The sequence below is a fragment of the Oratosquilla oratoria genome, chromosome 6 (assembly GCF_046742065.1).
Source record: "Oratosquilla oratoria isolate Oo_2021 chromosome 6, ASM4674206v1, whole genome shotgun sequence".
Taxonomy (NCBI): domain Eukaryota; kingdom Metazoa; phylum Arthropoda; class Malacostraca; order Stomatopoda; family Squillidae; genus Oratosquilla; species Oratosquilla oratoria.
The window spans coordinates 73,851,823-73,867,893 of record NC_134782.1 but is presented as its reverse complement, the minus strand read 5'-3'; the positions used below and the strand labels follow the sequence as shown (position 1 = coordinate 73,867,893).

Sequence of the window (16,071 nt, the reverse complement as noted above, 5' to 3'; positions counted from 1 at the left end):
TATGTGTTTTGACACTCCTTAATGATCTAATTTTTGTATTGGTCACAAACGACATTAAACATTTTGAATATGATTTCTTAGCGACGACGAAAACCTCCTTTCGTCCTTATATATGGCAGAGTACTGGTTAGAAAGCTTGAGAATACCCATAAGAAGATTAACAACCTCCTTGATGCTGTCGACTTTAATATATATATATATATATATATATATATATATATATATATATATATATATATATACATATATATATATATATAGTGTCAAGATGGTCATGATCTCAGATACCACGTGACTTCCCGTGTACAATGAATGTAGCTTAAGATAGTAGTCGATTTTCCATATTTTTTCCAGACATCCGTACTGCTTGATTTCCCGCAGTTATTAGTGTAAATATGAAACTTGACACAGGAAAACCACAACAAACTTGTCATCTGTGTTATGTGAACAATATGAATGAAGCCTTGTGGGCATGATTCCCTCAAACAGTTGTTCAGTTTGCAGTATGACTGTGGGTCAAGGACTCTCCAGTAATGAATAGTCCCTCCTTCAGGAAAGAGGCAGAGTTTTGAGAAATATAGTAAGCTTTTACTTCTGTAGGTAAACCCGCTGGCCGAGAGGGTTAGGGCGTCGTTACTTGCAGCGAAGGTCGAAGGAACGGTGGTTTCAATCCTCCCACCGGCGAGGCAAGTTCATTAGATTCCACGCTGCAAAGTCCTCTATAAGGGACACCGTCCTAGCCCCCCCAACCCCATAGGAGGGAGTTTGTGACGTTAACCCATATCATCATCAGGTAAATCCATTTTGGATAAGGAACCTAGAAACTATGAAAGGTTAACCAAGAATATAAATGAACACCGGAGAAACGTTTTCTTAAGAATTTGGTACGTGGGGTGCAAGAAGTAGCGATTCTACATGGGGGAGGGGACAGTGGGGACATGCCCCACCTCCCTAAGATCTTAGACGGTCTCCTGGGTGGAGACCTTATTATTTTGTTCGTAAATAAAAACGTTTACTTATTTTTTTCTTAACGGAAAAATCTTTTCTACGTTGTACAATATTTCTTGAACAGAAACGACAGGCCACAATGTGAATGGAGCCACGTTTGGAGGTAACCACTTTCTGTCAGTTCTTGCGTAATGCAAATATAAGAAAGTCTAGTGACATGCTATGGTGTGTATGTGTACGTTTGATACGCTGACTTGTCTCTGTGAGACTATGGTTACTCGAAGGCACTTCACCTTTCAGGCAGAATGCATGAATATAACTATTGATGTATGATATACAATTGTTACATATTCTATGAGAGTAATATGTCAATGATAAGTTCCCGAACATCAGTCAATGTAAAATATTTTTTTAGAATTGCACACCTACGCAATATAACAATAGAAAAGTAAATAATAATTTTGTAAACATCAACATAGTATCCGTTATTCTTGGCAGAAATCAATAACAGAAAAAGCTACTAAAAGCCATACACAAACAAATGTAGCCGCTTCGATTGCTTGAGACGGCATCTTTGTTTTGGTGATGCGGAGGTCGAATAAAGTAAAATATGATAAATTCGTCTACTCTAACCTACCCTACCTATCTAACCTAACCTGCATTTAGTAACGCGGTACCTGTAATTCTAAAGGTCATCAGGGTCATCGTTGTCTTCTTCGACCTCCAAATCTGTCAAAACAAAGATGGCATCTAAAGGAGTCGTGCGACTTTGTTTGATTTCCTCCAAGAAAAATATCTATTACATTAATGTAAATTTACATAATTCATATTTAATTTTCTAATGCTATATCGCGTGGGTGCGCACTTCTAAAAAAGAAAAAATACCAAACTAACTATGTATGAGTTAAGTTGGGTTCCTCACTCTCGAGCGCTGTTTGATGAAAAAAGTGGAGCTGAAATTTTAGAATAAAAAAATCTAATATTTTTTCAGACAACGATTGCATTATATCATAAGCAATTATAGATAAATTTGGTATCCTGCAGAGGGGTACTTGCGCATATCGATGCAGACTTAGTTTATTAATTGCAAGTTTTCTCGGAAATTCTTCGAAAATTTGATAAGGCATCACAGCAACTACAAAACAAACAATCGGAGTTAAAAAAAAAGCGACACGAAATATATCAAGAAAATCCCGATAGCTCGGTGAATATACCGTGCTGGAAACGGAAAACGGTCACAGACTCGGCCAAAGTCACGTGCATATGAAGTGTGCGGTCGATTGCAAGATCTAAGAATATAAGGTCTAACCACTTCCGACCGAATTTCGAGGGAGTTGGCGCAGCGGGCCCGTGAACGTCACCTGGCTGCTCAAAGTGGGGTTAGCGGGTCCTATAGCTGTCAGTTGAAGCTGGTCCGTCGTTCAAAAATGACGTTGCCTTCGCTCGCACTGCTCCACGCAATTAGTTATATTCTGACAAATATTATATAAAATATATATAAAATATTATAGTTCCTGTCTATATATATGAATATATAATATATATGATAATATATATATATATATATATATATACATATAATATATAAAATATTATAGTTCCTGTCTTCCTTGGCGTTTCACAGTTTTCTTCAGTGTATCACAAAGAGAAAATGGACTCAGCCAAATGACGTCAGAAGCTGCGCAAAAGAATGTAAACGGTCTGACCTGTATATTTAGACCTTGGTAATGTTAGTAAGTTTGTGGACGACACTAAAATAGGACGCCTAATTAGCTCATGAGATGATGCAGAGAGCAGGATGATCTTAACAAATTGTTCACATGGTCGGTGAAATGGCAATTGAACTTCAATATCTCTAATTGTAGCGTGTTAAATGTAGGGCTACACAACCCCGAAAATATATACAGCTTAGATAACACGCTTTTAGAGTGGGAGTTCTAGTGAGTCCGGACCTTAAAACCAGGAAACAGTGCATTAGCGCCAGGAATAAAGCTAACAGAGCATTAGGCAAGATCTAAGAATATAAGGTCTAACCACTTCCGACCGAATTTCGAGGGAGTTGGCGCAGCGAGCCCGTGAACGTCACCTGGCTGTTCAAAGTGGGGTTAGCGGGTCCTACAGCTGTCAGTTGAAGTTGGTCCGTCGTACGAAAATGACGTCGCCTTCGCTCGCACCGCTCCAATCAATTAGTTATATTCTGACAAATATTATATAAAATATATATATAAATATATATAAAATATTATAGTTCCTGTCTATATATATGAATATATAATATATATGATATATAATATATATATATATATATATATATATATATATATAATATATAAAATATTATAGTTCCTGTCTTCCTTGGCGTTTCACAGTTTTCTTCAGTGTATCACAAAGAGAAAATGGACGCATCCAAACTACGTCAGAAGCTGCGCAGAACTGATACAGCGGTTAGACCTGTTTACTTAGACCTTGGTCGATTGGACCGACGTTTCGCGAAGATTCCCAAGCAATTTCTTGTGGCATTTCAGCCCTTTGTACTGGAGGACAGTCATTCTTGTCTTAAGAAGATTTAAAGATTTTTACAATTGCATACCTAGTCAATGAAAATTATTTAAAACAGGAGATACTTTTTGTGGAGAAATTACTTTAAGAGCGTGACCAGCCTATATCAATCGTGCAGTCACTATAATTTATACGTCCACATAAGACTGCATTTCAATGTTTGCACAAGTTAGTGTTGATAACTTTATTCATTCTAATTACCATAATCTTATGCGAGAAAGAAATTTGAAAAATGAAGTCAGTAATATATATATATATATATATATATATATATATATATATACATATATATACATATATATATATATACTATATACATGTATATATGTATATATATATTCATATATATGATATATATATATATATATATACATGTATATATATATATATATATATACATAATATATATATATATATATGATACATACATATATATATATATATATATATATATATATATATATATATATACATATATACAGTAGAAGCCCGATTTAACGAACTAATTCAGCCAAGGACCAGTCCGCTAAATTGAATTTTCGTTAAATTGAGCGAGTGAGCGTTGGTGTAACAGTGTTGCCAGAGTGGATTATAAAAATGATACGTACCTAAAAATTCCCTAGTGTACACACACACACATACAGTATATATATTATTGTAAGTGAATTATAGGCAGCACAATCGTGAATTGCAAACGAACAGCAACGTGGAGTAATTTGTTGCAACATTGTGTGTGTGTGTGTGTGTGTGTGTGTGTGTGTGTGTGTGTGTGTGTGTGTGTGTGTGTGTATCGTGTAACAATGATATGAGCTGTCTGTGAATATCATATATATATATATATATATATATATATATATATATTTATCTATATACCTCCAAAGTACTAAATTATAAATTTTTCCTTGACTCCACCACCACAATCTGGTAACATCTGGTAACATTGGACTCTGAGACACGCATGTGGCCAGTTGACGGAAAATGCTCAACTTAGCTTACCGTTCCCGCTAAATTGAGCTATTTCCGTAGACGCGCGTCTGGCCAGCTAGCGGAAAATTGTCAACTTAGCGGACCATTTCCGCTAAGTTGAGCATTTTCGTTATTGCTATTTGCAGTTCGCTAATTTGAGCTTCCGCTAAATTGAGATTCGTTAAATCGGGCTTCTACTGTATATATGTATATATATTTGTACACACACACACACACACACACACACACACACACACACATGTATATATATATATATATTATATATATATATATATATATATATATATATATATATATATATTGCAAAAAAAAAATAAACGTGACTAAATGATCATGCAGAAACCACAGGGAAACTAAAGTTCGGAATACTAAAGGTTTTCGTCTATTACGACATCTTCTAGATGTAATAGACAAAAACATTTAGCATTCCGAACTTTAATTTCCCTGTGGATTCTGCATTATATATATATATATATATATATATATATATATATATATGTATATGTGTGTGTGTGTGTGTATGTGTGTGTGTGTGTGTATATATATATTTATATATATATATATATATATATATATATATATATATATATATATATATGAACAGTGACAGGATGAGTGACATTACGCCACTATCGCTGAGGGAATTGATTTTGATAGTTTTGTTGACGAATTGCATGTTGCAAGATGATTGAAGGCATGAGTCAATCCTTTAGATGTCTAGCGTGCACACGCGCGCACGCACGCATATGGAGTGAGAGAGAACTCCGAAGTCTTCAGGCAACTCTCAAGGGACCTCCATTGTGCTCGGATCTGACTCCTGAGGGTTCCTCCATGGTCATCGGGTCGTCCTCATGGCGAAGTTGGTAGACACTTCGACTCCAATCCAGCGGGTTTTCAAACCTCGATTCGAAACTCAATCGCGACGATCAATGAAAATCTAATTTCAGTAACTCTAACACAAGCACGCGTAGCCGCAGCGCAGAGATCAGATCCTCTTTGGAAACGTGCCATATACTTCCTCGAATCTGCAGACACTCTGACACAGAAAAATTTCCTTCCAATCCCGATAATTACACCTTAGTTGATGACATATTGTATTACAAAACAACACTAATGAACAAACATGAACCCAACCGGTCATTGTTCCAGCTTGATTCCATTGTTCCACATTGATGCTTGTTACTCTTGTGCAACTCACAAAGGTCATATCAGAGGCCATGTTCCCATTCTGACTTACCCTACCCCTTGTAAACCACTCGACACAGTCGCTGTTGATCTCCTAAAGTTACCACTTACACATAGCGGAAACCAATACTTCTTTGTCTGTGTCGACCATTTTTCACGATTCTGTATTCTTTCCCCCCACCAGACAAGACAGCACAACACGTAGCAAAGACTTTTATTGGCAAACTCATATACCCCTTCACTACACTCAAAACTTTGGTTTCTGACAATGGGACTGAATTCAACAATGAGATTCTTTCGCACATTTGTAATTATTTTCAAATAAAAGATGCAACACTAAAGCTTATCACCCTATTTCAAATGGCTTAGTTGAACGCCAGAGTAGAAAGATTCTCATTGTTCTTCGACACCTTGCTTCTGATCTTCACTCTTCTTGGGATGAACATGTACCCAAGATTCAAGCTTGCATAATAGTTCCATTAACAGGTCAATATCGGAATCACCTCAATTTGTCCTCTTTGGTTCGAACAAAAGGCACCCATATGACCTTCTTTCAGATTTACCTCTCATTTACAATTTCAATGATTACGTGAAGGTCAAAGGAACAAAAATCAATAAAATTTTCAAAAGAATCCATAATACTATTCATCTAACTAAGGACGAAATTGTCCATCTGCATAACAAATCAGCCAGAGCTTCTACTTTTGAAATTGAAAACATTGTTTACACCCTCAACCACACCCCCACCTCGAAGCGCTCCCCTAAATTCTCTGGAACCTATCGTATCATTGGGCATGAGTGAAAGAACAAAGTCAAAGCACTCAGTACATATCAAAAGAGTCTCCCGTGGCCTCGACATAGAGGCTGTCCCTTCACAATCTCACACTACCCCTGCAATAGAGGACCAGCCCCAATCCTTTCCATCAAAATCTCCTATCACCCTTCCCCACTACAGTCTTCGAAATCGAGCGACAACTTCATATGAGTATATTTTGCCTAGGTGAACGAGAATAATATCTACTTCCACATGCTAATACAATTAGGCAAATTTCATTTTTATCATGAGTATTTCCCGATACCACCATTGTTCCAATATTATGTGTATATATCTTCATACCAAAATTCTGCAAAGGGTATTACTTTTTATCTTCCCTGAACATTAACTTCACTGTGGTCAGTCGGTGGTAGCTCAGCCGAGCATCTGTTGCAAGATGATTGAAGGCAAGAGTCAATCATTTAGATGTCTAGCGTGTACACGCTTGCACGCACGCATGTGGAGTGAGAGAGAACTCCGACGTCTTCAAAGAACTCTCAAGGGACCCTCCATTGTGCTCGGATCTGACTCCCAAGGGACCCTCCATTGTCATCGGACCTGACAGTGGCCAGAGGAGCCAGGCGCTTCGGACCACACCCAAACACCTGACCGAACAATAGACACATCTCCGTCCAACATTGCCAACCTCCAGTTCAACATATGCCAACACTTTATTTCTTTATCAGCATACAGCCAACACATATGTCTTTTATGTTCTCTATAGTTCTGTATAGTTCCATTTTACAAGGGAAAAGGGGACAAGTGTGAGTAGTAGTTTTAGAGATATTAGCTTGGGTATTTTTTCTGTATTCTCCGCTTTTTTTTTTTTTTTTTTTTTTTTTTTTTTTTTTTTAGTTTTGTTTTTTTTTTTGTATTATCCTGTTTTTTTTTTTTTTTTTTTTTTTTTTTTTTTTTTTTTCAGCAGTCTGGGTGATTATTGTCGAAGTCTAATAGTAGGTCTGTGTTTGTGTTTCCTGCAAACACTGGTCCTGGGGTTGTCTCTTTCCCGTGCTGTCATGACGTCTAGGAATGGTAAAAGTCTATTCACCTCTAATTCTATGGAACTGGAAGTAATTGGACAGCCACCATAGTATCTCCTTTCTCGCGGTGTCTAATTATTAAAACATATGCTCCATCGCTCATCAGACTTTCGCGCTGACTTCCTTAGTCAAATCCTTTTCTTTTTTACCGCCTCCAAACTACATTTCACTCCAGTCTGCTCTCTCACTTAATTTGTTTTCTTCTTGTCTTTCAGTGTTAGTCCTAGCATTGATCTTTCCATTCTCCTCTGTGTACTCTAGTTTTGTATCCATCGCCCTCATAGATTTCCAAGTTTCACATTCTTAGATAATAACTGGCATAATACATTAGTTGTAACTTTTGCGTTTCAGACATATAGGTGGAGAGCCTCTCATGATGTTTCTATGTTTGCCAAAAATTACCAGCTAATTGTGATACGCAATTTTATTTCATTTTCATTATATTTAGCAGTATTAGCATCTAGTCTAAATGATTGTAATCTTTAACTTTTTTAATTCAACATTTCATTGTTCCACATTTAACATCTTATGGGAAATGTTATATTTAGTATTCTTTCAGAATGAATAGACATAAATCCCCTTCTTTCGAAAGGCAAGGGTTTGAGCGATGCATTTCTATAGTTAGGTTGAGGACGACACAAACAAGATTAACGGCGGTCGTGCTGAGTATAAAAGCCAGTACAACCTCGACGGCTTCACTCAGCTTCACACGGAGATCGATCGTATTTCGCGCTCTTCGAGCAACACAACTCACTCTCATGGTCAACGCCGTCAAAGTCTTCAAAAAGACTGCCCCGAATGGTGCGTGGACTTTCATGGATCCTCTATACAACTCTTGCTTTTAAAAATACATATATCTTATACATTGTGCATCGTAAAAATTCATCTTCAACTACATTTCTCTCGTCCTTTCAGGTAAAGTCACCTGCTATCTAAGCCGACGAGACTTCGTCGACCACCTTAACCACATCGCCCCTGTGGACGGTGTGGTGGTGGTCGACGATGCCTACCTCCGAGGACGTAATGTCTTCGCCCAGGTCACCGTCACCTACCGCTATGGCCGCGAGGAGGACGAGGTCATGGGCCTTCACTTCAGCAAGGAGATGGAGCTGGTGAACCAACAGGTTTACCCCAGCACAGATGTCTCCACGCCGACTGATGCCCAAGACCGCCTCATCAAGAAGCTTGGTGGTAACGCCATCCCCTTCTCCATCTCCCTCCCCAAGAACGCCCCCAACTCCGTCATCCTTGAGCCCGGCAATGAAGAATCTGTAAGTTGTATTTTCAGTCAATCGATTTTTCAGTACAAGACATTGGTCATTTATCTTATTTTTCATACAATCATTTGGTATAAAACTTTGATATTCGCCTTCGACAGAGCCAGCCCCTTGGTGTGATCTACGACCTCCGCCTCTACGTTGCCGACAAGAAGGAGGAGCGCCCCCACAAGCGCAACTCTGTCGCCTTCGCCGTCCGCAAGGTGCAGTTCGCTTCCCTCGAGTCGACCAAGCGCCAGCCCCAGACCCTTGTCAGCAAGAGCTTCACCCTGTCCCCAGGAAAGCTCAACCTGGAAGTGTCTCTGGCTAAGGATGTCTACTACCATGGCCAGCAGATCGACGCCACTCTCTCCATCAACAACGCATCCAAGAAGACCGTTAAGGGCCTGAGGTGCCAGGTTGTTCAGCACGTCGAGTGCACCATGAACAACCAGCAGTTCAGCCGTGTGGTTGCATGCCTGGAATCTCGCGAGGGTTGCCCCATCACCCCTGGAAGCAACCTGAACAAGACTTTCACCATGACACCTCTTGCCTCCACCAACAAGGGCAAGTTCGGCATCGCTCTCGACGGTAAGGTCAAGGATCAGGACTCCAACCTGGCTTCCTCCACCATGGTCGCCCCCGGCAAGAACGCCAATGACGCCCTGGGAATCGTCGTTTCTTATTCTCTCCGTGTGAAGCTGAACTGTGGCGCCATTGCTGGCGAACTTGCTGCCGACCTTCCCTTCAAGCTGGTGCACCCCGTTGCCCAGGAAGAAGGCAAGGCCAACGAGGAGGTCGTTTTTGAAGACTTCGCCCGCCTCCGCCGTGGCCAGTCCGTCAACGAAGGCGTCTAAGGCAATGTAACCTGTAGGTTGCAATGTCTACAACGACAAACATTTTTTGACGAGGAAGGGACATTTGTTTAGCAAGATTGTGAATCAAGATTGTAGAGCACATGCCTCTTTCCCCGATAATTTTCTTTAGTTCTGATTGGCTTGTTTTCTGATTTGTTACGTTTTTCTTTTGTTTACTTTATTTATTTCTAGATTGGATTTTATTCACTTTTCTTTTACCCATTTGAGTTAATTATATTTCTTTTATAAATAAATCAAATCAAAATCAAGTACAACATTTTCTTCTCCAAGACCCTCACTCATGTCACTCACAAACAAGATGCAACGATTGAATGTAGATACTGTACTGCTGTATATTTGAGTCAAAATTTCCTTGAATGCTATGTTCTTCTTCCTCGTCCTTTGTAGTTCTAGAAAATCTACTTATCATCTGATTTCATCTTAAATTTTATTTTCTCAAGATTTGCTTGACTGTTGTGTGAACTCCACAAATACTCGAATTAGATATGAAGTTAAAAGATGGCACTTTTTTAATACTAAGCTAATGCAACTTTATATTTATTCTCTCATTATTGCGATTTTATAATCTGATCAAATGAGATAACTACGCATACATATAGACGGTGTTCACCCAACTACAATATTTTAAAATTAGTTGGGAAATATTTGGACCACAATTCTTGTCTTCCTTCATAATGGTATATTATTTATAGTATAATAATAATAATGATAATGATAATAATAATAATAATAATAATAATAATAATAATAATAATAATAATAATAATAATAATAATAATAATAATAATAATAATAATAATAATAATAATAATAATAATAATAATAATAATAATAATAATAATAATAATAATAATAATAATGATGATGATGATAATAATAATAATAATGAGTAACTGAGTAAAGAAAGTAAACATTAAAATAAGAAATGTCACATGCAATGTAAACGCTATGAAATAAAGGAAGCCAGTAGACAGATGGTTTGTGGCGTTCACCATTTAGCAAGTACACTTTATAGTTAAAGTCAAGTGGTTGGCAGGGATCTACAGATAGTCTTTGCAACTTCTTCCTTCCCTTTAATTGAGATAGTGGTCCAAATCCGTTTGCCCAGAACTGGAGTAAAGCCATTAATAAATAGACACATAATCACCATGGTATGCCAGGGTAAATGGTTAAATGAAAGAGTAATATATAGCCTGAGCATTTAGATGTATTCTTATTACATCTAAAAACAATAATAACTTCTTATTCTTATCAGCTCCCTTCACGTACCCCACCTTTCCAGTACCCTGCCATTGGTCTATGCCACACTTAACCCTCCTCCAGAACCATAACTGCTGTCTCCGGTTTCCTTTCCATGTTTTTACTAATCGTTCATTCCTTGCAATCATACAACATCACCGACCACACACGTGTTTCCAGTACTCCTTTTCTACATTTCACAGACATTTGACTATTTCTCAATAGGTGTTGAGAAATATGCTACATTCCCAAATTAATCATCTTGAAGTCATCTTATACTGATTCAGACAACAAACCGTAATCAAAGCTTACACAGTCCCTGGTAAGTTAAGGATAAAGAAATATTAAGAAAAAAAAAAAAAAAAAAAAAAAGCCCGGCACGACTGGAGTTGTACTAGATCAGGGGTTCTCAAAGTGGTCGATATCGACCCCCAGGGGTCGATGAGACCATCCAAGGGGTCGACAAATAGCCAAGGGGTCGAAAGGGGGTCAGTAGATTGCTAGGGGGTCGATATCGACCCCCAGGGTGAGATGAAACCATTCAAGGGGTCAAAAGGGGGTCAGTAGATTGCCAGGGGGTCGAGAGGGTCAGTAAATTACTATGGGGTCTTTAAAATTAAATGGTTAGCATGAAATGATCCTGTTCTCTTCCCGTACTGAAAGAGTGAGAATAATCAACCAACCAATATCTAAATTTAAAGACAACCACATCGTGAATGAACATCAAGATGACGAGCTTGTGTAATATTATTGGCTTGAATATTACTTATAGTAATATAATAAAGAATATATAATATCACTCTTAAAGCTATTGGTAAATTATGATTATTTATGTATATGTGAAAGTGTCTGTCTCATTATTGGAACGCCGTCGCCTTGATAAATATTGCCATTTAGCCCTTTTATAACGGATCAAAATGATGATAATAACACTATTGATAACTAAAATTATAATAATAATAATAATGATAATAATAATAATAATAGTAATAATAATAATAATAATAATAATAATAATAATAATAATAATAATAATAATAATAATAATAATAATAATGATGATGATGAATGATAATAATAATAATGATGATGATGATGATGATGATGATGATGATGATGATGATGATGATGATGATGATGATGATAATAATAAAAATAATAATAATAATAATAATAATAATAATAATAATAATAATAATAATAATAATAATAATAATAATAATAATAATAATAATAATAATAATAATAATATCAACAACAACAATAATAATAATAATAATAATAATAATAATAATAATAATAATAATAATAATAATAATAATAATAATAATAATAATAATAATAATAATAATAATAATAATAATAATAATAATAATAATAATAATAATAATAATAATAATAATAATAATAATAATAATAATAATAATAATAATAATAATAATAATAATAATAATAATAATAATAATAATAATAATAATAATAATAATAATAATAATAATAATAATAATAATAATAATAATAATAATAATAATAATAATAATAATAATAATAATGATAATAATGATAATGATAACAACTACAATGATGATAATAATATTACTAACATTAGTAACAATAACAACAACAATAATAATAATAAACTGACATAATTCGTGAATTAATAGTTTGGGGGTCTATAGAAAATCTTAAGATTTACTAGGGGGTCGATGAGCTGAAAAGTTTGGGAACCCCTGTACTAGAATGATGTTACAAGTCTTTAAACACAATTAAAAAAGAAAATGAGAAACTAGAAAACTGGTGGCCGGCATAACTAACCTACCGTAGGTTACAAAGGATTGCAAAGGCGGAGCATGCCGACAGGAGACCTTTTGGTCCATATCTAGGTCGGATGCGAAAGAAATCGTAATAATGATAAATAAATAAATAGATAAATGAATAAATGAAAACTATATTAATTTAAATGATAAATGAAATACATAAATAAATGCATAGGTATAGTTAAATAATAAACAAACAGGTAAATAGTAAATAATAATAAATTGACATATAACTAATAATAAATGAGAATCAAACAAATAATAATATACAGACAAATGATAAGAAAACAAATAAACAAATAATATAAGATAAATGATAGTCATTACAGTATCTTGCTTAGGTGTTTATCTAAATTATTCTTAAAGCTTCGAACCGAGCTACATTGCACTGCCTCTGCAAGAAGTTTATTCCATTCATTAACTACACGATTGGCGAAGTTGTTTCTACTCAGTTCCAAATTAAATATATTTCCAGACAGTTTGAGACCATTGTTTCTTGTCTGATTCTCATTGGGTGTGAGAATTTTGTCACTTTTTATGTCAATTCCCTTTAGAAATTTAAAGACCTGTATCAAGTCACCTTGGAGTCTACGCTTTTTTAAGGAAAACAGATTCATATGTTTTAGTCGATTTTCGTATGATTTATTTTTGATATTTGGAATCAGTTTTTCCAATCTGTCAATGTTTTTAATGAGATTCGGTGACCATACGGAAACAGTATATTCCAAATGAGGACGAACTAACGATTTACATAGCTTGTTAATGAGTGATGGATTTTGAAGTCAAAAGATCGCGCAAACAGTCCTAGAATCTTATTTGCTTTCTCAGAGACTGAAATGCACTGGTTGGATGATTTGAAATCGGTACTGATAATTACGCCGAGATCCTTTTCAGTATCCATTTTTGTTAACGAATTTCCAAATAACATGTAATCGTACTTACTGTTATTTTTACCTATGTGCATTACCTTGCATTTACTTGTGTTGAATTTCATTAGCCACTTTTCAGATTATTGCTATAATTGAATATATTGAAAATTGCTATCTTGAATATCTAATTGGTTTTGATCATTTGCTATTCCGCACTGTTTTGTATCATCAGCAAATTTGGAAACAGTAGGTCCGTGGTCTATATAATTTATATATACTATGAATAGAAGTGGCCCAAAAACGAAACCCTGAGGAACTCCACTCGTAACATGTAACATTTTTCCATCCAGAAGTTTTTCCATTTAAAACAACTCTCTATTTTCGATCATTCAACCAATTACTAGTCCAACTTAATAGGTTACCACTTATTCCGTGTGAGACTAATTTAGTAAGTAGTCTTTCGTGGGGGACGGTATCAAAAGCTTTTGGAGAAAACCTTATTTTGGAGAAAATAAGGCTATGAGAAAATATCGAACACCACTAAGAAGGGGAGTGCATTAACAAAACTTTAATTGAAATCCTTCTTGACCCACGCCATTGAATTCCATAATACATAAGAACATAAGAATGGAGGAGAGTGCAAAAGACTACAAGGCCACATTACCACCTGGCATCCCCATAGAAAAGTTGTCAAACCATCTCTTAAAACAACCAATTGTTTCAGCGCTGTGATTCAATTTGAATTACGATATTAACCCCTTCGCAACCGAGGGATGCCACGGAAATTAATAAAATAAACAAGTGCGAGTAAGAAAGGGTTAAGTGTGATGGGCTGTGACCACTTAATTACCGAGTGGATGCCTTGGGTGAGACAGAAATTAATAAAATTGCTTGGCACCAACCAGATTAACAGGAAAAGTGTCACTTTGTTATCTGTCTCCCGTGTACTATAGTTAAAAAAAATCAGGAACCACTTCCACCTTTTCTGTTATAACATTCTCAAATAAATGTCTGTCCTCTCCTGTTTGTTCCTTATCTCATTTTCCCCAAAGCTTCAACCATTTTTTTCTTGCTTTCTTTCTCTGCTGCATCACTTTTCACCCAGATATTCAGGAATTTGTCAACACATGCTAGTTTCAAAGATCTATACATTGGTTTATTCATCGTGCTTTGTGATTTGAATTATATTTCCATTGGTCTTGCACCTCCTTGTACATACTTACACAACCTAAATACTTATACTATTTCTTCATTTACGACTGCCTGATTGACCACTATAGTTTGCATGCTCGCGCTTGTGTGTGTGTGTGATTCACCATGGTCTTAGATCACATGTTGTACTCATGATCAACAGATATTACCCTCCCGGAAGAGAGTTCAGAGTTCATATATGACCGATCTATGGGTAATGCTGTGACCTTACACGCACACCCCCACAACTCCCCGCCCACGAGAGTTGGAGTAACGACTCGCAGCACAGCGACACTGAAATTATTTCAGCCCTGGTCGGAATTCGAACTCGGACCGCCGCAGTGGCGACCGCGATTGCTACAACTGTGTCATTGAGTGTGCGCGCGCGCGCGCGCGTGTGTGTGTGTGTATGTGTGTGTGTGTGTGTGTGTGTGTATTTACCTAGTTGTATTTTACGGGAAGGGGAGCTATGCTTGTGGTGTCCCGTCTTAATATCTCGTTTTATCTAGACTGTTTTTAAATTCGTGTATCGTTTTTACACACACCACATTCTCATCTAACCTGTTCCAAACGTCTATTATCCTGTGGGGAAAGCTGTTCTTTTTCAGGTCTTTTCTATAATTGTCTTTCTTGATTTTCTTTCCATGTCCTCTTGTATCTCTACTATTCCATTTTATTAGATCCTCTCTATCAATAGTTTCTATGCCTTTCAAGATTCTATGAATAGTTATCAAGTCTCCTCTCTCTCTTCTTTGCTCTAATGTCTGTAGCTCAAGTTTTGTCAGTCATTCCTCATATGATAGTTCAGAGAGCGTTGGTGCCAATTTCGTAATTGGTCTTTGTATTCTTTCAAGTTTTGTTTTACGTTTTTTTTTTTTTACTTGGTGACCACGTCGTCGCTGCACGTCTGTTCTCGTTTTTTTTTCTAGCTTTGATTCTTTTTGTTTTCTCTTCCACTCATCCCTCTTTATTCATCTCTCTTTTTATCCATACCTGTTTGTACTGATCACTTTCTGCTAGCTTTCCTGTTTTTGATAAGACATTCTCTGCTGTCATTTGTGACCTGAATTTAACCTTAAATGGTCTGGTCTTGTCTATACTGTATTTCCCAAGTCTATGTATTTCTTCAATTTCTTTCCATATTTCCTGTTTATCTTCTTGAAATATTTTTAGTACCTTGTTCCCTTTTTTTCTCCTCTTTTACTCTTGTAGTCCTATTTGGATTCTGTTTTTCTTCCATTCCTAACATAATTATATATTTTTTCTGCTAAATCTCTTACTATACTCT

At 36.2% G+C, this 16,071-nt stretch overlaps 1 protein-coding gene across 1 annotated transcript; it reads left to right on the top strand.

Moving 5' to 3' along the window:
* The first annotated feature begins 8,078 nt into the window (after positions 1 to 8,078).
* Positions 8,079 to 9,915, top strand: LOC143026625 (arrestin homolog). The gene is made up of 3 exons (XM_076187341.1): positions 8,079 to 8,334; positions 8,449 to 8,804; positions 8,912 to 9,915. The coding sequence occupies exons 1-3, from the start codon at positions 8,094 to 8,096 to the stop codon at positions 9,644 to 9,646; spliced, it is 1,332 nt and encodes a 443-aa protein (XP_076043456.1). The 5' UTR covers positions 8,079 to 8,093; the 3' UTR covers positions 9,647 to 9,915.
* The last annotated feature ends 6,156 nt before the right edge of the window (positions 9,916 to 16,071 follow it).

Excerpts from the sequence above, each read along its gene's own strand:
- LOC143026625 (XM_076187341.1), top strand. The coding sequence starts at position 8,094 with ATGAATAGACATAAATCCCCTTCTTTCGAAAGGCAAGGGTTTGAGCGA. Across the intron at positions 8,335-8,448 it reads CAAAAAGACTGCCCCGAATG|GTAAAGTCACCTGCTATCTA; the intron begins GTGCGTGGACTT and ends TCGTCCTTTCAG. Across the intron at positions 8,805-8,911 it reads AGCCCGGCAATGAAGAATCT|AGCCAGCCCCTTGGTGTGAT; the intron begins GTAAGTTGTATT and ends CGCCTTCGACAG.